This window comes from Onychostruthus taczanowskii, unplaced genomic scaffold (genome assembly GCF_017590055.1).
Source record: "Onychostruthus taczanowskii isolate IOZ18803 unplaced genomic scaffold, ASM1759005v1 scaffold118, whole genome shotgun sequence".
Lineage (NCBI taxonomy): Eukaryota > Metazoa > Chordata > Aves > Passeriformes > Passeridae > Onychostruthus > Onychostruthus taczanowskii.
Genome location: NW_024498329.1, coordinates 1328585 through 1351870, shown reverse-complemented (window position 1 = coordinate 1351870; position 23286 = coordinate 1328585). Strand labels below are relative to the sequence as shown.

Sequence of the window (23286 nt, the reverse complement as noted above, 5' to 3'; positions counted from 1 at the left end):
AACCCAAACACCGAGCAGCCGCTCGCAGCAGAACGCAGCTCTCTCGCCTCGGGGCCTCACTCAGGGCGCTCCACACGGCACCTCCAGCTTTTGGAGCAGCTCTGCGTCAGCCGGTGGCGCTGGGCAGCGCAGCCGTATTGCCAGGCACCCCAGCCAGCCTGGGAACGGGAGCGCACGGGCACCGCCACAGAGCAGCCGGCTCCGCGAGCTGCCCGGGGAGCTGCAGCCCCACCGTGCCTCACGGCCCCACGCCCGCGCCAGCCTCCGCGGGAGCTCCGCGGGAAACACTCGTGTCTGCACGGTGCCTAGCGAGGATGGGAGCTCACCGCCAAAGGTACCGAACTGCCGGTTACAGCAGTGAACACACGGACTCCTTCCCACGTTAACTACATTTTAAAAAGTCAGCAAGGTTAAAGTGTTAAACAGACGCTATCCTGCCTCCTTAGGCTCGAGCAAGCACAGCTGGGAAGGAAAAACCTAAAAACCTCTACCACAGCCTAAAGCAAGAGCAGAAAGTGCCGGTAGAGGGCTCACGGTGTGTTTCAGTGCGCCACAACCCTACTGACGGGAAAGTAAAAAAAAAAAAAATAAAAAAAGTATCTATGAGAAGCAGACAGACAAAATCATATTATCTAACATCTGCAGAAGGATAAGCTCTTATAACAACAGCAGGAAGAAGTCTGAGTGAGAAAGGATGGCAACGGGGAAGAAGGACCCATTATAAGCTCACTTTCCATTCAGGCACATTGGAACAGAACAGGGTAAAATTTCCAACTTCTTTATTTGTAGTCTGCCAATGGTCATTATTTCCTCATCAAGATAGCAAGTTTAATAAAAACACTTGGAGAATTATCGTGTACTTTTCCCTACAGCTTCTAATGATCCTGGCCTGATAGCAGGATTGGATAATAGGAGTTCACTTTACCTTGGCATGTAACAACAAACATTTAAAAGTAATAGTGAAAGCAAATATATTGTATACATAGTAAAAATATCCTACGAAACGTGTTGGATATGTAGTAAAAACATTCTAAAAGGTGCTGAACCACAGACCGTTGTAAGAGATGGCTTACCCAAATGATAACACTTAGAAATGCAGGTTTGATTAGCTGCAAACCAACACTGTCCTGAGCTACAAAAATTACAAGGTATATCCTGTATACAAAATAAATGCCTGGGGATGAGAATGTAGGCAATAAGACTTATTAGCAATAAGCAAACGTCAGAATTGTAACACCACAGAAATGCATTCTAGCAATAGAGCATATTGGAGCACGGTTTCAGAATAAGAGGGAAGAAGCTACAGTAGGAAGGAAAACACAAACAGAATGATTTACCACCAGACCAAGAGAGCAGCAAGCATCTGTTCAAATACCATACAGCTGTACTGTCACATGGCAAAACCAATCTGTTTTCCCAGCCACTAGTGCTTTTTTTCTCCTTTTCCCTGGTGTGTAGTGACATTGGATTCCTATTATGTTCCAAAAAAGTTCTCCACAGGTAAGTCAGAATATTAAAAATAATTTTTAAGAATCTGCAAAATAGAGTATTTAACTTTTTTAAATCAAAAAACCAACAATCTGTAAGGGCCCCTTGAGACTAAGAACTTGCACTGTTCTGAAAGTTCTTACCTGTCCTCAACTCTGAATGAGCTCCATCATTGGCTTTAGTGGTTATATGTATAATTAAGCATGGTTAATATCTCTGATCTGGTGCTACTGAAACACAAGAGATAACAGCTGCTCTCAATCAGACCAGGCCAATACTTAGGCAAGTGATTTGCATGAAATGGCATTCCATTCACAGCCACCTACTTCAAGCTGCCCATCTATGCAACCCAGATTAAATACAAATGGCCAAATTACCTCTAATGTCATTATACAGAAGTTAATCAGCAGCAGGGGTGGATTTGGCTCTGTATCTTTTAATCTTCTGATTCTGTACGCTTAACAACATTCCTACAGTGAAAAGCTGACATTCCATCTCTTCATTTTTCACCTCCTTTTATATCCCTGGCTGCTTCCCCTGTACCCAAGATGACAAACACATGAAAAAGTCTCTATCTTTTGAATCAAAATAACAGCAGTAAAATAGCAGCAGAGCTTAATGGAAAGCATTAACTAGGTAAGGTTTATTTGTGGTTACAATGTAGGCCAGAGGATTCAGAAATAACTGTAAAGGTTTACACTATACCAGCTAGCTCTTCTCAAGCATATCACAGTGGTAACTGCATCTCAATGCACAATTACCTTGCTGTGCTAATTGGGTAAAATTTAAAGACAGTATAATACATGAAGTCTTTTTCACTCCTATTTGTTTGTACATGTCAAAGTTCAGCTGATCTTCCAGTTTACTATTCTGGACTTCTTCTATCTGTTCCTATTTATCAAAGATTAGCTTATTTGCCAGTTGGATGTTAAGCAAACTTGCTGTCAGCATGTTGCTGCAACAAATCTGTCGTTTTCAATGTGCACAGCAAGAACTGACCTTAAATACTACTGGTACCACCACCTTTCACTATATCTCAGTTTTTAAAAAACTGTTTGCCAAATCAAGTGTTTTGAAGCAATTAGAAATAGATAACAAACATCCTACAATAGGTTTCAGATAAAGTTTTGTAAGGAGGACAATATATCTAGCACAATCTTGCCTTGTCACTGCCCATTGTACCAGAGATGATGGTTAAATAGCCCCTGCTTATCCGCTTTAGAAGTTTAACTCCCAGAGCAGGAAATACACTGTTACTCACGCACCCCAGAGTAGTGTGGGACAGCAAGACGGCTGTCAGCTGCAATGGCCTCGGCTGGCCACAGCTGCAGGATTTTTTTTTCCACAGCCACAGCACAGGCAGTGGGACACACCAAGCTGGCAGCTCCACACAGCCTTTGGTGCAAGTTTCTCTGCTCTGAAGTGTGGCAAGCCCTGGGTGTCACAGCGGGTGATTGATCTGATTGATGAGGAGAGGTGTAAGTTCCACGGCCTCCAACAGACAGGTCCGAGTACCTTAAGCTGCGTCTGTAAATTATGCAGTGAGAATGTGAAGGTTGCTTAAGTATAAAGTCCAAGCCCACACCAAAGGAGGCTCAAGCTACTCTGAACACGCCACTTTACCACAAAAGGATCCACACGGAGTTTTAACAATCAAGTTGCAGATCTGCTGCTTTCACGTATTGGTTTGCTACAGTTTTTAGGAGGGGAGAAAGGAACCTAAGAAATTTCATGCCCATTACAGCAAGTGTTCCAACAACTTCCCTCTCACACAGATGTTTCCTTGCAGAATAACTGTTCATACAGAGTTACCCTGTTAGCAAAAAGAACAGTTTTGATTCAGAGGAGCTGCCTGGACATTTATTCTGTTTTTACCTTGCACAAGTCCTTAGGGCCCACTGCTACTGCAGGTGGGAGGAACTGTGATCACTGCATGCAGTGGGGGAAGTTCTATCCTCCACTGATGCTGCAAAAATCTCCCCCGAATTTTGGGGGTTTGTTTTATTTACTGGAAAGCTATTCAAAATCCTGTTTGCATAAAATTAAGAAAAAATAATAACATTCACCTTATACAGCTGCTGTGGAGCTAAAAAAGAAATTCCTTAAAGATGCTACAGAGCTACAAAACAATACAATTGTACAAACTACAAATAAAAAATGAACTGTAAATACACAGTTATGAAAACATAAAATATGTGAAAAATTACAGTTTTTGCTACTGCAACGGGTCAAAAAGTTGCCTTTCCAACACATGGTGGATGGGAGGATGCTCAGACCCCACAAAATTTGTCTGGAAGTGATATCCTGTGAGAGAAGGCTTCATGGGCTTGAGCTCTGTCTGAGGAATGAATAAACAGCTTGAGAGACAGGCAAGACTCATGTCTCTCAAACCAGGGAAAGCTGCCGACTTCACTATGAGGAGCAGGAACTTTCTAGGGAGTTACAATGCTAAAGAAAAGAAACAGAAAGGAAAACCTTGTGTGAAAATGTGTTGGTTTTATGATCTTTTCTATCTAGCTTAAAAATACACTATGTTAGAAAATGGAGGTTTCTGAGTGCACTTTGTTAAGCCTAGTTTATTCATAATAAATAGAAATTACCTTTTTTTTTTTTTAAGTGTTTTACACAAGACAATGTCTTGCCTCAGGGACAAAATAATAATAAAAGTAATGGTTCCCTTAGCAGGCTAAATGTAATATAATGAATTTCCCCATAGGGAGTGACAATACAGTGATCACTAGGGGAAAGACAGTATTGTTGTCTCCTCACAGGCATTATTTTCTTAAGCAAAATAACTACTCATGGGTTTATTATTGTCTTGTGCAGCCCTTCCCAGAACAGATCCAAACCAGCCACTGTTAACGCCTTATTACTGTAGCATTATTATGGTAACACCACAAGACATAGGCAAATGGGTGTTGAAAAATGCGTAAAGGAATTCTCCACAATATCTCCCCTCCCCCAATTTTCAATCCAAGTTCAACATAACAATGTAGATGCAAATGCAGTCACAAACCCAAGAAAGCAACATGAATAGATCTGTTCGCTATGTATATACTGAGTTACCAATAGTGAGCTAAGTAACTGGAAAGGCCGCTAATAATCTGCTAACTCTATCACCAAAAACTGCTACGAAATTAGTCTGCGACAAACCTCAAATTTTAATGTTCCCAAGCGTAAGAAAGGTAGAAGTTTTTAAAAGCGGCCATTCCCAGAGGCACGAGCTCAAACTGCCTTAGCTCGAGCTCGGTGCTTCACTCTCCAGCAGGCCCCGGCTCTCCCGCCGTCCGCAGCGCGAGAGCCCAGCCCGCGAGGCCTGGCCGGGCCGGGCGGCCCCTCACGGCCCCTCACGGCCCCTCACGCCGCCGCCGCTCCTCCAGCGGGCACAGCAGCAGCTGTTAAAAATAACGAGACAAGTACCTCAGAAATGAGGGCAAAAAGAAGGCTCAAATTGTCCCGATTTCAACAGCTTTAACACTTTAAAGTACATGGGCTTAGTAGGCTTCTGAACAATCTGGCGTTTTTCTCAACAACTATTTTTTTTCCCCAAAAACGACCCGCATCCGTCCGCCTCGGCGCCTCCCGCACCGGGAGTAGGAGCTCCTCGACAGCATCTCCACCGGGCAGCAGGGTAAGGGTCGGAGAAGGAGGCTCGGACCGCCTCAGGCACCGGCGGGCGGGAGCTGAAGGGCCGCGGGCGCTGCCGCAGCGGCGCTCCCGGGGCGGAGCTTCGCGGGGCGGGGCGGGGCCGCCGCTCCCCGCGCGCCGGTTCCGGTTTAGCGGCGGGCGCGGAGCTCTCGGGCCTTGGCAGCCGCGGTGCCCTGGCGCGTCATGGCCGCGACCGCATGGATGCCCACGGTAGGCAGGGGGGCGGGCAGGACCCTGCTCCACGGCGCCCGGCACGCGCCCCGGAGCTTGCTGGCGCCTGAGGCGCGGCTGCCCGGCCGCAAGGTCGCGGTGCCGCCGGGCCCTGGCAGCGCTCCGAGGGGGAATGGCCGCGGGGCTCGGGCCGAATGGCGGCCCCGCGGCGCTCTCGGGTTCTCTCCTTCCTCCTCTCCCCTCCCCGGAACGGCGGCGGGAAGGGGCCGTGGGGCCGTTATTCGAGCGGGCCGGGCCGGGCCGGGGGGGCGTCGCGCCATCCCTCGCAGCGGCCTGCGGAGAGGTCGCGCCGTAGAGGTCACAGCAGCGGCGGGACCACCGCGGCCGCGGGCAGCTCCCGGTGCGCGCGGGCACACGGCACGGCCTGGGAACGCCGTTCGCGCGAGGAGCCCACGGTACCGGGCGCTGCGGAGCCGGCTGGGGAGAACTGTTACCGGCCTCGGGCTGACAACTCTCTGGCCCCTGCACCTGTCCTCTGGGATTTACAGCTCTGAACCGTTCTGAAACGCAGGCCTTATCCCGGGGCTGTCACGGAAATACGGTCTTTTGCCTTGAGTAAATGAAATTTACTTTGTACCTTTAAATAACAGCCCGCTTGAGGCAAAGTCATTGAGGCAGCCCCATTTAACCTGTCTGCTAAAGTAAGGAAGAACTGTCAAGAGCTAATCATGACACGTGACTTTAAGGTCAGAATGGATCAGTTTTCCTTGGGTGGATTCTTTGTTGGTGTTACCAACGTTTAACTTCAGTATAATGTACTAGGCCCATGATTTCTGACAAGACAGACTGTGCCCTTTCCAGGGCTACTCTGGAATTTAAATCCTGATTCTATATGCAGGAACTGTACCTTGAGAACACTTACCCTGTACAGTCAACTTCACATTTTCATTTGATTGCTCTGCCTTCATCCTCAACCATAGGGCCTGCTTTGGTAAATACTGCTTGCCTGTTGCAGTGACCTTGTACATCTCATGTGGGGCTACAAGTAAAAATAGATCTAGCTTAGATTACTTCTCCCCCAGCATTCATTACAATATGAAAATCATATTATTTTATAATATATTATTATCATTAAAGTATGAGAATTATATTATTTCTAGTTGTTTCTCTTGGTGTCAACATAGTTTGTTCCTTTTGCCACACACCATTCTGTCAGTAAAGAAATAACAAATGCAGGTGGGATAGGAGAGGAATACAAATTGTCAAAGTAATTTCTAGGCTGATAGCTGCAGACAGCCTGCATATGTGAGTATGGCAGAACTGAAGTAATGTAAGCAGTTAGAAGTCTTCTGGCTCTTACATCCCAGAAGCATCAGTAGTCCTAGAGAGGAGGTTAAGATTGGGAGGCTGTGATTTTTCTGCAGAGTAGGGATTTTGGTGCTCAGCTGGGTATGAGCCCAAGCTTAGATACCATCCCAGTTTTAAAGCTTAATGCCAGTTCAGAATACTCAGAAAATGTAATTCTTTGACTGTGATGTGTAGACTTGTTGCTGTGGTGAATTTTGACTTCAATGTGCATTTCAGTTTAATGAAATTGAACTTTCTTTTAAAAACCGTCAGAATTTTTACTGGCGTGCAGAAAGCAACAGTACAACACCTACAGGTATAAAAGGCAGAAGAACAAAATTCACCACAGTTTGAAGGGAAGAAGTGACACTAATGTAAAGTAGTTTTGGAAACATCACTAAAATGTGTAGATAGTGTCCACCCAGCTGCTGCCAATGAAGTGTTTGATTTTTCACTTTGCTTTCTGCATGTCTTCATCCTTAGCACATGATGTATTTAGTTAGAGTTCCTGCAGCCTTGCTTGCAGCATGATGTGTGTGAGGACTCCGGGTGGGTGCAGGGGCTCCCAGGCAGGACGGGAGCGTGGGGCAAAGCGCGGCTGTCCCGGGCTCACCTTGTGCTAAGAATACCCACAAGGCGTTGCTGCTCTGAGTGTTGCACTGCAACTTGGCAAAGCACTGGCTGCTCTGGTTTCATATGGATTTTCATACTAGTTTGAGATAGGAGATTTAAAGCAGTATGACTTTAAAAAGAAGATTTGCTGCGATATTGTTAAACTTGTAAAATCCCGTTTGTGCAGTAAAACTTTTGTTTTGGATTTTTGCAGGTTTCTCGATTTCTAGGTGCTTTCAAAAGCCAAAAAAAGGTGACCAGAAGTTTTGGTAATGCTGTGAGTATAATAGTCCCATTTTTTTTTCTTTTAAGAAGTTTCTCAATAAGCGGGTTTGGAAATTTATAAGATCACTGTTGTTACTCTTATGTTCCCAAAAAATAAAGGGCCAAACAAGTGAACGTGCATGCTCTTAATGCCATCCTGGATTTATATCAGTTAATCACTGTCATTGGCAATTGCACATCAATGTGAGAATATAAAAGCCTCTAGCAAAAAACAGAAAGTTTTCACAAAATACAGACATAAGCCAGTCTTCTGGAATTCATCTGGGAATGAGCAAATAAATATTGGGCAAAGTAGAAAGATTGTTGAGAAGCTTCTCATTTTCTTTCTTTTGCAGACCTCCCTCTAAGCACTAGGTTTACTTTACTGCTGCTTTTAGAACTCCTTGCATCTAAAATTCTGCCTTTCCAAAGTCCTCTTTAAACTATCTTACATGTTGTGTATTTCCCTGTAGATGTTTTGCTTCTTTTTTGTGTATGTGTTTGAAGTGCCCATGGGCCTTTTTTTGGTGAAGGCAGGAGCAGGGCTCAGCACCCTTAAGCAGGACTTAAAGAAGAACTGCGGCTTTTCATGATAAGTTTTGTAGAACAGCAGGCACAACACTTAGAAAAGAAACTGAAGGGTCACTTATACAGTATAAAAATCAGAAGGTGAGGCACTGCTGATTCTGTTGAAAACACAACAGTTTCAGGCTCAGGTGGAGCCCTGCAGTGCTGGCTGACAGCACTATACTACTCTCAAGGCATTTCATCAGTAACAGCTTGCTCACCAGCAGTGTTCTGTTATTTGTAGCTCTGTTTTTTTGTTGTGCACAGTGAATTTTTTGGGCTCAAAAGTGAAAAAATCAATTAGTCAATATATATTGAAGTTCTGGCCTGTGAGCTGATTCTCTTATTCTTCAAATAATGTATGTGAGCTGCCTTTTCTGTAGGTAATAATGAGCCCATGAAAGGTGTTGGATCTCTAAATAAAACAAAGTGAGCTGGAGCATGTACCCTTAGAACAGTGATCATAATTTATTTTTTTCCTCAAAGAAGAATACATTCTTCCCCTGCCATTTGTTGAGCCTGGGCTGTCCATTTTTTTCACTTGTTTGATAATGATAAAAGAAACAAAACTGAGGACATTATGAGAGGTAAATAAGTTGGTATTGTTTAAAATGGGTCTGAGATTTTTAGGAGGTCACTTGAGAAGTTTAGCTTGGCATGACCTTTTTTTTTTAAGGTGAATGTAGCTTTTCATACACGTAATCATTTCTAGCATGTGTCAGTATCATGCAGCATGTTGATAATATTGTAGACATATGTGGAACAGAGCCATAACTAGGTAATACAACTTGCTCTCCAGATTTCCAGAGGAAAGCATGTTTCATTAATTCATTCATTATAATGTTCAAGGAGTTCTGAGCAGGAATCTGCCTTTCACATTCAGCCTCTGTTTTGAAGTAGAGTAGGTAGTAGGTGAATTTTCAAACAATTCTCTCAAAACATTTGCACGCTCCCTTGGAAAGCAAGCCAGTCCTTCTCACTTCTGTCCAGGACTGCTGTTCTTCATAGTGAATATTTGGTAAAGGAAAAATTTATTTTGTTTTCTAATAGTTACTTGGTTCCATGAAGATGTTCCCTATGTAGAAAACAAACATTCATTTGTTGTACTACTGATATTTCTTTACCTAGGTACAAACAGTAACTTTAATCCCAGGAGATGGCATAGGACCTGAGATTTCTGCTGCTGTCATGAAGATCTTTGATGCTGCCAAAGTAAGTCATGTTTGTCTTGCTATAAGCATTGCAGACTGAACTACAGCAACAAATACTAATTAGGCATATTAAAAAAAAGCTTAAAATATCTTTTAAGAGATTAAGTCATATTTAAGCTATTAAAACTTCTTTCCAGTAGAAAGAATTTGAAGCTTCAGCTAATAAATGACAGGAATATGATGCCAAGGCACGCCTTGAAACTGTTAGCTGACAGAAGAGTAGAGACTTGAGAGCAAATGCTGTGTTTGATTTTTGGAAATACGAACTCAATGTCATGTGAAATCACCTTGTTGATGTAGTAATCCTGAGCAACTGACAGAGGATGTTCTTTCATTTGTTATGACTTCAAGTGCAGGTCAAAAGTGTGTGTGAAAGGACTGGCTCATTTTAGCAATCCAATTGCTGTGCTGCCAAACACATTTACTTCAGTGATATGAAAACTTACTGCATTGAAGAACTGTTCTCTTACCTATCTGAGAAACTTCACCAGACCGTGTCAAGTTTCCTTGGAAGGAAATACAGCTCTTCAGGCAAGATGCCTGTTAAATTGTTCCACATCAGTAACAACACCCAGGCATATTCACTTTTTATTACAACTATGCAATGTGGATTTGAAAACATGAAGTTGCTTTAATGTTGTATCTTCTCCTTTGTGGTCATTCCTGATGGAATGAATGGGTGGCAGCCTGTCTCCACCTAGAGTCCTGTGGCAAATGCAAATTCAGAAAGCACTGTGGAGCGTGTGCAGATTTTTCAGTGAGATAACAGATGCACATCTATGTCATACACAGTCTTCCAGTCAGTGGGGATGACGAGTCCTCAATGAATTCAGCTTTAAAATGTTGTTTCCTGTGTATACAAGGAACTCAATAGCTTAAAGAAATGGCACTTGTGTATGTGACATCGAGGGTGCCATTGTGCTACTCACATTTATGATGATTTGCTGCTCACACTATTTCATTTCCGCTTACTTAATTATGTTTTTCAAAAATTACTTTAGTTCAAACCTTCACTCACCAGAGAAAGTACTGTTTAGAAAGGCCTGGACAAAATTCCTTACACACCTTCTTGTGACAGTTAAAACTTAAAGCAAAGTCATGACATTAAAGTTAACATAGTGTGTGTGTGTTTAGGCACCTATTCAGTGGGAAGAGAGGAATGTTTCGGCTATCCAAGGACCAGGAGGGAAGTGGATGATACCCCCAGAAGCCAAAGAATCCATGGATAAAAACAAAATGGGATTAAAAGGTATTTTAGGGGTTCATACACAGATATTAAATACTGTTGTGTTTATCATGAGTTTGATGTAAAGTCAAAGTTATTCCTCTGTAGCACAATAAAATAGGGGACAGCCTGTCAGGTAGGTGTCTGTAATTTTGGAACATTCCTTGCAGGAAAGGTTCGTGCAGTTTCCAAACCCTAAGTTTGATAGTTATTGTAGTTGAAATTGGGTGCATTACAACCTTTGGACTCTGCAGAAGGCATTTCTGAGATATGCAACAGTATGCAATATATACATTACTAATGAGCAGTATCTCTATGTGTTTTAATGAATACATTTTGTAAAATCTGTTCCACGTAAGGCTCGCAGTTTGGCCTTTATCCAGCTGATGAATGTGCCTGTGCAGTAGCTGACAGAACAGAAAATTCCTATGGCATTCCAGCATAAGGGCTAAACAGGGATTTGCAGATCCTCTGTAGGAGTCCCCCTTTACCTAGAGTTTCAGCTGTCAGATCCATGGAGGGGTTTATTTTCTCGTTCATCCTTGTGTACCTTTTTTTCCCCTCTAGGGCCTCTGAAGACCCCAATTGCTGCAGGGCACCCCTCAATGAATCTGCTGCTGCGTAAAACCTTTGACCTTTACGCCAACGTGCGTCCGTGCGTGTCCATCGAGGGCTACAAAACGCCCTACACGGACGTGAACATCGTCACCATCCGCGAGAACACCGAGGGCGAGTACAGCGGCATCGAGCACGTGGTGGGTGCCTCAGCCGCTGCCTTCTGCTGCCCTTCTGCTCCAGCACTGCTCACTTCGCCCATCTCACTGGGCTTCTGGGGGATTTTTTTTACGTTTGGCACCCATAAAAAGGTTCCTCCATTGTGAAATGCGTTCTGCCTCGCTCAGAATTCTGCTGCTTGGTTCCAAATGGGAAGAATGAACTTGCACTGCTGATGCACTTCCTGTCTTTCAGATTGTTGATGGGGTTGTGCAGAGCATCAAGCTGATCACAGAGGAAGCCAGCAAGCGCATTGCAGAGTTTGCTTTTGAGTATGCCAGAAACAATCAGAGAAGCCACGTGACGGCTGTGCACAAGGCAAACATTATGTACGTTGACACTTCTTTTGAGAAAAACAAAAAAAACATCCCCAAAAATTTAATCATAAATAACTGCTTAAGTCTTATTCAAATGTGAAACTTCTGCTGATGGCACTCGGAGTCAGTAAAATGGGAAAAATTCAAGTAAATGCCTCCTAAGAAAAATGGGCAATACTGATTCAGTATTGACAGGGCTGAGGTAATTGTGTACCAATGTTCTTATTAGCAAGTTTGTAGTAATCCTTCCTCCCAAACCCTTTTTTTAGAAACTTTTAAACAAGGAAAATGAATTTTAAAACTGAGGATGAAAGTGGCTGGTGTCTTTTGCAGTTTCCACACCACTTAATACTGAACTGAGTCATAACACATTTGATATTAGGTGACATCACCTTCACAAATTTACTAAGCCTTTCATAAATGAATGTAAGTCATTCTGAGAATTAATGTATGCTGTTTAAATTACTGATACAGAAGTATTAGGAGGGAAAAATAGTCACAAATGAAGTTTCTGAATTTACATTAAACACTGTAGCATGCAGTTTTCTTTATCTCCAGTAATGCTTCCTTACAGTAACTGCAGTATTCTGTTGTTTGTCTAATTGCAGGAGAATGTCTGATGGGCTTTTCTTGAGAAAATGCAGGGAGGCAGCAGAGAACTGTAAAGATATTAAATTTAATGAAATGTATCTGGATACTGTATGTCTGAATGTGAGTATTTATGTTTTAGTTGTGGTTATTTTTTTTTTTTTTTAGTTTAAATTCTTAACCTGAATGAAAATATACTTCCTTCTAGATGGTTCAAGATCCATCTCAATTTGATGTGCTTGTTATGCCAAACTTGTACGGTGACATCCTCAGGTATGGAGATTTTCATTTAAACTCCCAACATGTAAAATACTGATACTTTCCCAACAATCACTGAGGTCACATGCAAGCCAGATCATCTAATGCACTCAGACTGCTTAACAGACATTAACTGCTTCAATTATTAATATATTAATGGGAGGGGCTATATGATGAGAATGTACTTTTTATCTTAGAAAAATCTCTGGTTATGGAGGCTATGAATATTGTTCACATGGGACAGAGAGAAATTTCTCCAAATGTGTGAAGAATATAATGGCTTACATTGTAATAGAGAATGAATGCATGGTTAGATATTAGAGAAAAACTTTCTCATCCTCAGCACTAAAACAGATGGTGCAGGGTGACTGTGGGACTGTGATGTACACAGGGAGCTCATCGTACATTTAAATCAGTCTGCATAGCCACTGAAGAACTAAATGTGTGGCCTCTTAATATTCTGCCAGCTCTTGGTTTATGTATTACTTTTCCTTACTGTCAAATTAAATTTGATATTTGAGTAACATTAATACTAGAGGTTCTTTGTGTCTTGAAGGCAAAACCTATCAGCACACATTTTCCATCTGTAAAATTATTAGGTAGAGTGTAAATTCCATTAAACACCTGTAAAATGGAAGTGTTTTAATCTGAACTATTAAGTGTATTATGTAAAACAGTTTCTTCTCACACCTCTAAGGAGACATTGAGAAAAGAGCCTGAACTGGAATTTTTATTTACAAGGTTGACTATTCACATATTAGAATCCATCTCCTGGTTTTGTACAGATAACAAATTTAAAGGCAACTTACATATAAGAAGAAATGGTTCTTAAACTTCTCTTAAAACAGCACTCTCTCTGTGATAAGGCTGTGCACGCTAAGAAAAATCAGATTCTAACTAATACCTATTGTTTTAAGAATTGGTGAAGGTGTGCACAGGGCTCTCACAGCAGCTTTTATTGTGTGAGTATTAACTAAGAGAGATCAAATCAGAGGAGTCTTACCATCAATACCATTACAAAGAGCTCATTATCAACCATTTTAAAGTTCTCATAGAAATTCCATAAAAAATTTCATCATTCTAAAAATTTTCAATAAATTTGAGTCTGTTCTTGAAGAGGACACTGTCACCACTGGGTGAGGTCTCACCTGCTGCTCTAAAAGTATGAACAAAATGCCAAGCAGCTTCCTTAGACTGAATAGGTCTGAATAGGCAGAAGACAATCTCTTCTCTTTAAGCATTAAATACTTAGAGTGACAAATGCAGACTGTATTCAGTTTTTCCCCAGGCTCTTCATAACTTAAGTGGTTTATTTTAGCTTAAAATATTGTTCTGCAAAGTCATCCAAACTTTTTTCCTTGTTAGTCTAAGGTAAGGACTAAGTTAGCTTAGTATGGGCCAAGTTTGTAGGCAGTGATTATGGATGGATGTGAAAGTAAGAGTCTTTTAAGAGCTTTGTTAATCAGTGTGTTCAGCCCGGAGGGTACAGTATGATGACAACAGGCACAGTTGGTTTGTCATTCCCCATGTTAATTTTGGTGGAAACCAAATGTAAATTGCTTATATCTGATGATCTGCTAATGTCAGCCTTGTGACCTGCAGGCTGTTGAGTAAAGAGGGGAAAAGCTAGTCTGGTGTCATTTGGAAAACGTTCCTTAAGCTGCACACAGTACACCACAAAACCCCCAGTAATTCACCTACCTGAGCAAAATTCCTCCACATTTTTAGAAGGAATTTACATATGAAAAGTAGTTCTGGGCCCCTTCAGAGGAAGAAAGATTTTTGTATAGTTACAGGGAACTGTACATACCATTTGTTTTTGAGACTTCTACACATCTGCTGTGCTTCTAGTACTTCTTGTTGTGCCTGTGTCTTAGCAGCTTTATTCTAGTATTTGGAATTTTCTTTTAATTTTCCTTTATTACATTATTTCTGCTAAGTTCTAAGAATTTTCCAATGTTGCGATGTAGTACAGGTGACTAACAATGTCTGTTCTTTTTCCATATTATTCTCAGACTGCAGAGGTGCATAAATTAAGTTATATTTGCAGTTGACTGATAACAATATTTCAATACGTTGCAGAGAGGAAACTGTATATGGAAAAACTCATGGATTGTTTAATTTGGTGGCTGGGTTTTTTTCAGTGACTTGTGTGCTGGACTCATTGGAGGTCTTGGAGTAACACCCAGCGGAAACATTGGTGCCAACGGCGTGGCCATTTTTGAATCTGTAAGTCTTGTTACACACAAAGGCAGATCAGTAATAACTTTGTCTCAGCTTGAGAATCTAAACTTTTCCATGCCACACACTGTGGCTGACATTTATCTAACAAAGATCTTCCCAGAACTCTTTTTTACTGTGAAGATACCCACGCTTTACCCTGAGAGACTGGTTAAAGTAAATATTCCATGTAGGTTTTCTGCATATCCTTTTTTTTGACCAATACTTTATTTTCCCACCTTTTTGTATGATAAATACCCTCTATGAAATAGAATTTGATGGGCTCAACTTAAAGATATTAGGATATTAGTTTTCCCTTTCTGACATCTTTGAACTGAATTGTTTTGGTCCTTGGTGTCTCCTTTCCACTGACTGTAGCACAGCAAAGTAAGTCCTGTTTTAACATAAAGACCTGTGGCTCAGGTTGCTTGCACAATTGCCTAGGACATTTTAATCAGCCCTAACGACATAACAGATAAGTTTACTCTCATTTCTAGGTTCATGGAACAGCACCAGACATTGCAGGGAAAGACATGGCAAATCCAACTGCCCTCCTTCTGAGTGCTGTGATGATGCTGCGCCACATGGGAATGCACAAACATGCCACAAAGATTGAGTCAGCTTGCTTCGATACAATTAAAGATGGAAAGGTAACATGAGGGTGTGCAAATAAATGCACTGAATTAAAATCATATCGTATCAAAGCAAGAATTAACATGGAAGATTCACACCAGGGTGGGGAATGGTGGCCTGAGCTGGCCTGTTGCACGAGCAGTGCCACTGTCCTTCTCTGACAGTAATTATATTATCTTTGGTGATATTAAATATGCCCTGCAGTAACAAAGGGGCAGGCTGTAGCATTCCTTTTGTCTCAGCAATGCTCATCTTAGATTTCCACAGCTTTATAAACTCCAGAATAGTGAACTGGATGGCTGTTTTTCAAGAAGGGGATCAGAGTTTTAAGTAACTCTCAGCATTTCACTTATAAAATTCATGAAACCTACAAAGTATACATATTGAAATCTGCATCCTGAAGTGAAGGACACTCATTTGCCTTTCACAGGCTTCATCGTGCACTTTGTTTATAGCATTTAAGTACTGACTGTAATACTTCTGTTTCTGTTTTTTCAGCTTAATTATTTTCTTTTTTCGTTCTTACTGCTTTCACTCATTTTTGACTAAAAAAGAACAGTTTTTATCCAGCATTAACTTTTTTTCTCTGAGGATTGTATATGTTTCTCTTTGGAAGAGAGTGTCTTCAGATTAATGACTCAGATGGGATATTGGGGGGGAGAGGAGGTTTATGCTCTGAAACCTGATAAATTTGTGGTCTTACCATTATTGGTTCACTCTTCTAAACTCATGTCCATCTCTTGAAAACATAGTTGGAAAGATTTTGAAGATTGCAGTTAAAGAGGATTAGCTAGTCATGCTGGTTCGTTTATTTTAGGCAGGACCGTGAGAAGCTGCTTTGTAATTAAAAACAAGAATGCTGAAACCAAAAGTTGTCATAATTTTTTAAGTTTGCAGTTATCTTGCTGTATGTAGGAGCCAGTTAAAAAAATGTAAACTTACAACTGAATAAAGAGGTACTCCTGAAAAGTTCCCATGTACTGCTCTGGGAATGATATCCTCCATCTGCAGGTCAGTAATTCCATGGAAGATAACAGTGCAAGTTTCGTGACATGGCTACTTACAATGTTACAATTATATGCTCACAATGGATACAGTCCTTTTAATTGAAAAGCCCCACAATGCAATTTAAATTACAAGATCCTAAAATAGTAACCATAATTGCTCAACAAGTTAATTAAGATATGTGTGTATGTGAGGGAAACAAATAATTAAAATTATCTCCTAGAGTGCTTTAATCTAGCTAGTAATGTTGCCCACTTTTTTATTTTTATTTTACTGTCTTCATGATGCCAGACAGTAATTGTACTTGATGAAAGAGACTTCGAACTCTGCATTTCCTCTCTCTTAAATAAACAAAGCAAATTTTGAGAATTGTTAACATGCAGAATTAAGAGTTATGTGTGCTTGTTCTGCATGGGTTTCGTTAAAAAAAGACCCAATTTTTCTGAATGACTCTCAATTAGTTGTCCTTATGCTTAGCCTTCATATATGAATTTTACTTCCAAAGGACAAACTTCTTACTGAAGATGTAAATACTTAATCATTAATTACACCATTAAAGCACTTTGTAGAGCTTTGACCACACACATTTTATTCCTGTAGTTAGGATAAAATCATGTTAAAATCACGTTCAAATCTGGTAACATTATAAGTACTTCATGTATACTCAGGTTTTCTCTCCCTGCACATTCCTTCTTGATGAAGTCTCTGTGGGGTGCAGAACTCAAACTTGATGTATTCGTGCTCACCTTATTTACCACCTATAGACAGCATATCCTGAGCACATCCAGAATTGTTCAGAGACAAGACTGGCCCCATAATACATTTCAGTAACACTGTATTTTTTCTTTCTTTCTTTCAGGTCTTGACAAAAGACTTGGGAGGCAATGCTAAGTGTTCAGAATTCACAGAGGAGATCTGCCGCCGAGTACGGGACAAAGACTAAACCTCCTCCTCCTCCTCTTCCTCCTGCTGAGGACTCTGGAAGGACATGTCACAGAGTACAACATATGTAACCTGATACCCACATGCATAGGGTTTGCTTATCTCTTGAGAGCAAACTTTTTAGCTGAGGCCTCTCCATTAATAAATCTAGTCCAAATGGCTACAAATGATGCTTGTGCCTGCTTTCGGTGGACTTTTCCAAGTGCTTTGTTTTATTTATTTTTTCTATCTGGTGAACATTTTAATGTAAGTGAATTCCTTTATTGGCACTGTAACTGTCTAATATTTTCCGTTTCAATTAGAGGGTTTTACTTTCCACATAGAAAAATTACGCAAACAAACCAGTAACAGATTAGTGAAATATAAATGCACCTTAATGTTTAAAACCTACTTTATTGATCTTGTTGAAATTAAAAAGATAGGTTTTCAGACTAGGAGTAGCACAAGATGATCTTCATGAACAGAAACGGGTATAAAATAACTTAAAATAGCAATTTTGTGTTAGAAGCAACAAGAAAACCACTTTAATACTCTGATGATTCATGAAATACAGCCCTGCCCACAAAAAGCATGAATTAAGAAATACAAAATTCTAGAGAGTTAATCTATTTCTGTATTTAAAAAATAACTACAATCATTAACAAGGGGTGAAAATTAATGCTGAAGTAAAGTTATTTTTCAAATTGATATACCAAAATAATTCTTGTAAGTTTTTCTCTCTGAAACACACTTTACAGCAGAGTTCTAATAAGGGCAAACAAACAATACAAAATTACTTCCACCATATATTGTGAAGGAAAAGTATTGACTTTGCAAATTTACACTAAATATTTCATGACTTCAGCTAGAATGCTTTTTGTGTTGTAGTTTCTGCACAGTGTGTTCAGTGTGTCTTGCTGTATTGACTAATAATTTTATTCTAGAATCTCTGAATGTAAGACAAGTCCTAAAAGGATTAAGACAGATCAGCGGTTTGGCTCTGGTGCCTGTGTTCCAGAAATACATTTCATCCCTATTCAAGGGGATCTGAATCTATTTTTTCCTTGCTTACTAAGCTTAATGGGTGCAAAAGCAACTCTTTGCCCTTCCTTGCTCTCCCCATCAGATTGTCACTCGAGTCATTCTGATCTGTAACTATCGAGGTATTGCTTCCATTCCCGCAGCTGACAAGTAAATATGTATTTTCAAACTCGTTAGTATAGCACAGTATTCTCCCTCCTGCCAGAAGCAGGCTTCTTACAGCTTCATTCTACTCATAGAAAGTAACTAACTGGAGTAATATCTATTATGACTGTTTAGGGCTGGTTGTTTCAGAAGTAAAACAACTTTGGAGTAACAACTTTTTGTGTTACTCTCTAAAGTAAGCATCCCAGCTTTTTTATACAGTCTAACAACATGCTGGAGGAGATTTATTCCTCCCACACTCAGCTTTTTGTGAATAGGGCAACATTTCTTTCTGTGTTTTCCCAGCTGCTGCTTCCTTGTTTCCTTCAGATTAATATTGTTAAAGAAATTCTGAATTACCATTGCGCACAAAATGGGGAAGAATAAACTTTTCGAAGTCCTAGTGCTCGTTTTGTTTTTATAATCCTAGGCTGCTGCTTTGTCTTATATATTGAGCTGATTATTGGTACTTGCAACAAATCTTAGGTCTGTAAGATGTGTGAGATTGGTAATGGAACTTTTATGGAAACCTTATCCTGTTCTGCATCATTTCTTCATCTCAGTAACGGGCTGTGGCCTGCCTTAGCTGTGTGAGCTACTCGAGCTGTCTGCCAGTGATCACTTACAGCACGCCCTTTAGACAACTTTGTGCCAAGCATTTCCTTCTCATAATATGATTTCTTTTGCATATGGGTAAGAAGAAATACAGCCCACATTTGTCAGAATTAGTGCAATGTGAATACTGAAACATGCAGATACACACTGACAAACACTGCTCAAAGAAAAGCACTGTAAACAATTTTAAAGAAGTGTCTGTAATAGCATTTAAATGTGAGAGCTCCTGTCGTTATTCCTTCGTGCCTTTCAGTCTCAGGGAGCTATTCCCCTGCTTCTTCTGACTATTTGTTTTTACAAGAAATAGTAATGCTTATTCCAACATGGACTTAAGAAGCGAACTGCTGTGTTCACAGAGGTCTAAATTCTAGGCATTATAGAAACAAGAATGTCTTCAGGTTCTGAAATGTGGTAGTGACCAAGAAAGTGTTCTCTGGGAAGGGAAAAAAATTCCCAGCCCTTTAGATTTTTTAATTTTTTTTTTAATCTCACTGGAGTGGTATGACAGTTTCATTAAGCAGTACTGCTATCTAGCAAAATATATCATGAGCTACAGGAAACATCCTGTAGAACAGAAGGAAAAAAAAAGAAAAATGGAAGACTATAAAAAACTTGTTATGTTTCAATCTAGAGGAATTAGTTATATCTGCTTTATATAACACAGAAGGATGTTTTAGTCATTAAGGTCATAAAGTAAAAGTAGATTAGACAATGGACACACTGTAGATGCTTCTGTAAAAAGAGGACAAATGATAAGGTGAGTATCAAGAAAAGCTAAATTGACAGCAGCTTTCTAGTGGTTTGGTTCAATAGACTACAAACTTAAAGCATAAATCTTTGTTAATGCTTTTGATGAGAAAATACTTCCTTTTGTTCACAGATCTTAGTGCTTGGAGGAAACACTTTTTATTCTTTATAGAAGGAGTCTACTTCATTTCGGTATTTCTCGAGCACAGCGAGCCGCTTCAGCTTCATTGTGGGACCTTAAAAGAGGGAGAATCCATTCCAGAAATAGGAACAAAAATTCCTACTCAGTTTGAGCTTTGGTGCCCGAGGTTTTTATTGAAGAGCCTGTTAGGAAGAACAGGCCCCCCTCTATGCACAGATAAATGCTAAAAGTGAGAAGAAAGTGTGATATGTGAGCTTGCCTCCACATAAGCATGAGGACTTCCAAAGGGAGCTGCAGATAAGGTGGTAACTGGCTACTATTTTTTTGCTAAAAATATGTTTTTGGAAGCTTTTAAACAATTCCCAGTTTATTCAAAGAGCCTGGTAATGCGCTTTGGGCTCCATTATCAGGCTTTCACTATCTTGCTGCTTTTTTTTTTTGTTTGTTTTCTTTTAAAGAGAAACTTTTGATGCCTTAAGTTTTAGCTTTTATGTTTTCCAGATCAGAAAACTGGAAATCAGTTTTAGTGTATCCATAGCCTGTCAGCTACTGTTCTCCCACTTTATTCAGAAAAAACAGTTTCTCTCTAGGCCTGAAACCCAAGGTTACCTTTTTTTCACAGGCCCTGAAAAATGTAAACTACAGTGAAGTGGGGGGGGCAAACTAGGGGAATGAGACTCCACTACCCGAAGCTGTAACTGGACATTAACCTGCAATATGCAAACAGACCAAACTTACATCTGTCCAAACACTGAAGGCTTATCCATCTCGGGTGTGGTCTGTGACACTCCTGCACTGCCCGAGGTGTGCCTTCTGAAGGCCTTTCAAGAAAAATCTACCCTTTCTCTTTTTAACTCTGTCTAGCCTCTGTTTTAGGTAGCCATTCCAGGCATCACTTTCAGTATTATTACTGAAAGTTATTAACACTTTAATGTACATGGAATTAACCAAAATTGCTTAATTACCCAAGACAATCTGAAATTTAAGAGCTCTACATGCAAATGACACAGATTCATAAATGTGTGCACAGCAAAAACTACAATTTTTGTATTCCTTACCACACACTGCATAACCATTTTTTCCTCCTGTACTGAAGCTTCTTAGATCAGCAGCCTCTTAACTTTGTGTACCTCAAGATAAATCAGTAAGTCTTACCTAGTTCTCCCCCAGAAATGGAAAAATCTCTTGGCAGGACGATCCATTTCTGGATGCAGTGAACCCTGTTGGTAGCAGTGCTGTTGACTCTGTCGATTCCCTCCTGGATGGCTCTGTAGGTCGCCTGGTCTCTTGCAGCTACGATCTCGGACACTTTGGTGGCTTTACTACCACTCCTCTGGCAGAAGTCTCTGGCTTGCTCTGTGAGAATGTCAGTAGGATCAGATGTATCTGGGTCCAGCACACTCTAAATATCAAATGAAGTGACATCATTAAACATTCACTCTTAAAAGGCATTACCAGGTTCTCTGACCAGGCCCTCCCCTTTGGAAGAAGGCTCAGGATAAACACACAAGCATTCTGTAAGCCTTAAAAAGCAGAAACACCTACAGATCATAAAGGGCTTTTCTTTCCACTTGGCTACCAAATACAAATATTTTTGGCTTATATGCAGATGTCATGAACAGACTTAAAACATGGGAATGAATTAGGCCATAGAATCCATCTCTGACCTTGAATTTCTGCCATATTTTCCAAATGACTGCATTGTTACAGGGAAACATTTAGCTCATCGTTCAATGGAATTATTATGGTGTAATGTAAACAGCTTGAGATAGAAGTGTTCCTAGACTTCTTAAATTAGTATTTCTATTGTACCTGAAGATAGGGATTATCAGTCATAGAGGTAAACAACTTCAAAACACCTAAGTGGCATTTATTAGGTATGTTCACAGAACTGAAGTGCAAATGTTTTAGGAGAACAGTGATTTCTCTACTGAAGCCTATACCACAGCAAGGCTATTAATTATTTTGTTCCATGGTCATCATTCTTGTATTATAAAAATAACAAATTGTAGAGAAATGTTTCTGTTGGAAGGTTTCTGGATTTTCCCATAACAGAAACATTTGTTTTGCTCATCTGTAAGCATAAAAGTTATTGTTGTGTTCTGTTACAAAGACTTCTCAATCTTCCAGCATTTCTTATATAAAAATTTGCATTTAAATAGAAAATACCTCTTATTGTACATGTAGAAGAAACAGCAGTAAATATGTGGATGTTTAGCAGATCAGGTAACCCTAAGTTTAGACCCATCAGGATTTGTCTGTAGTTGCTACATGTTTTTTCCCCCTGCTAACATCTTCCTAATTTAATTTCAGGTCTTTTTACAAATGGTTCAAAATTATTATTCTTTTGTTAGGTGCAGGTGTATAACTTTACTGAAGGCAATATTAAAACTGGTTTACCTTTAGGGTCAGGAACATTGACAAAAACTTCTTCTTATCTCCAATCACCATAGCATTACTAACAATTGGAAGTTCTTTTTTAACAGCATCTTCAATTGGAATTGGAGGCACGTTTTCACCTCCAGCTGTAATAATCAAATCTAGGCAAAACAAGAAAGGCTATTAGTTGAATTAATTCCAGAGGTCAGGTTCATGTCTGGCTCAAACCTGCTCTTCTTATTCTGACATAAAAAATACAAGATTTTTTTCCAAGATAATAATTTTCAAATACCACAAATCCTATTAACACCTTCAAAACAAAAATGCTACTATTTTTCAAACGTGTGCTCAAGTTCTCAGATCTCCCTCAGTATATTTGCACCAGATATTTTTTACATTCTCAAGGGACTGTTACATAATTGGAAGTTTTCTTTGAGAGATCATCTCTTCCAAATTAGCATAGGATTCACCTGCTATTCTATTGTTGCTATCTCACCAAAAGGCAAGTTCATTGTTATAATGATTAAAACCAATTCTTAAATCCACCAAGAGGGGTCAGACAAAAATAAGTTACTACTGGAGGAAGGCTTGATAAAAGCAGCATTTGTTCTGAATTGTAATATATATATTCCATAAAATTATTACAAACTTGAGTATTCTCTAAGTAAATTGCAATTCTTTGCTTTTGTTATATTGCTGACTTCCAATTGTCCTCAAATAATTGTCTTTCAGCAGTTCAGAACATGCTTCACCAAATAACACAGACACACTTTTCTAGGTCTAACTTTTCCTTTCATTCCATCCTCCTTTTGTAATAGTCTGTCTTTGTCTCAGATCCTCTACCGATCTCTCTGGCCCTTAATTTTTCATTGTCCTTGTTTGAACTTGGGTTTAAAACTTCAATGAAACTGGACATATGGTTATTTTATCCCGGATTGTCTACCTATCCTGTAATTTAGAGTAACTGTT

The 23286-nt window shown here is 40.2% G+C and overlaps 3 protein-coding genes across 10 annotated transcripts in view; 1 reads left to right on the top strand and 2 right to left on the bottom strand.

Moving 5' to 3' along the window:
- The window catches only part of CIB2 (calcium and integrin binding family member 2), a 43357-nt gene extending 35886 nt beyond the window's left edge, over positions 1-7471 (bottom strand). Inside the window, exons 1-2 of one of the 4 annotated variants that reach the window (XM_041427716.1) lie at positions 4909-5188; positions 1338-3015 (exon numbers count right to left, since the gene is read on the bottom strand). The gene's annotated coding sequence lies outside the window, so the exon portion shown is untranslated. Of the gene's footprint in view, positions 1-1337; positions 3016-4908; positions 5189-6229 lie in introns of those variants that run through there. The other 3 variants (XM_041427718.1, XM_041427717.1, XM_041427719.1) reach the window with 3 other exon arrangements.
- IDH3A (isocitrate dehydrogenase (NAD(+)) 3 catalytic subunit alpha) lies at positions 5193-18837 on the top strand. Its single transcript, XM_041427713.1, has 11 exons — positions 5193-5346; positions 7481-7543; positions 9226-9309; positions 10443-10557; positions 11101-11288; positions 11503-11636; positions 12233-12335; positions 12421-12485; positions 14615-14699; positions 15188-15340; positions 17188-18837. Exons 1-11 carry the CDS (start codon positions 5320-5322, stop codon positions 17269-17271), a joined length of 1101 nt encoding a protein of 366 aa, XP_041283647.1. The 5' UTR covers positions 5193-5319; the 3' UTR covers positions 17272-18837.
- A 1095-nt stretch (positions 18838-19932) lies between these two features.
- The window catches only part of ACSBG1 (acyl-CoA synthetase bubblegum family member 1), a 40580-nt gene continuing 37226 nt past the window's right edge, over positions 19933-23286 (bottom strand). For all 5 annotated transcript variants that reach the window (XM_041427701.1, XM_041427699.1, XM_041427698.1 and 2 more), the window contains 3 exons: positions 22339-22478; positions 21094-21340; positions 19933-20032 (listed from right to left, as the gene is read on the bottom strand). In XM_041427701.1, coding sequence (XP_041283635.1) covers positions 19956-20032; positions 21094-21340; positions 22339-22478 — 464 coding nt within the window. In that variant the 3' untranslated portion in view covers positions 19933-19955. The remainder of the gene's footprint in view (positions 20033-21093; positions 21341-22338; positions 22479-23286) is intronic.

Bases quoted from the DNA above. Each gene is read 5' to 3' on its own strand.
- IDH3A (XM_041427713.1), top strand. From the start codon at position 5,320: ATGGCCGCGACCGCATGGATGCCCACG. The intron at 11,289-11,502 runs GTGGGTGCCTCA...CCTGTCTTTCAG, and splicing joins ACAGCGGCATCGAGCACGTG to ATTGTTGATGGGGTTGTGCA. The intron at 15,341-17,187 runs GTAACATGAGGG...TCTTTCTTTCAG, and splicing joins ATACAATTAAAGATGGAAAG to GTCTTGACAAAAGACTTGGG.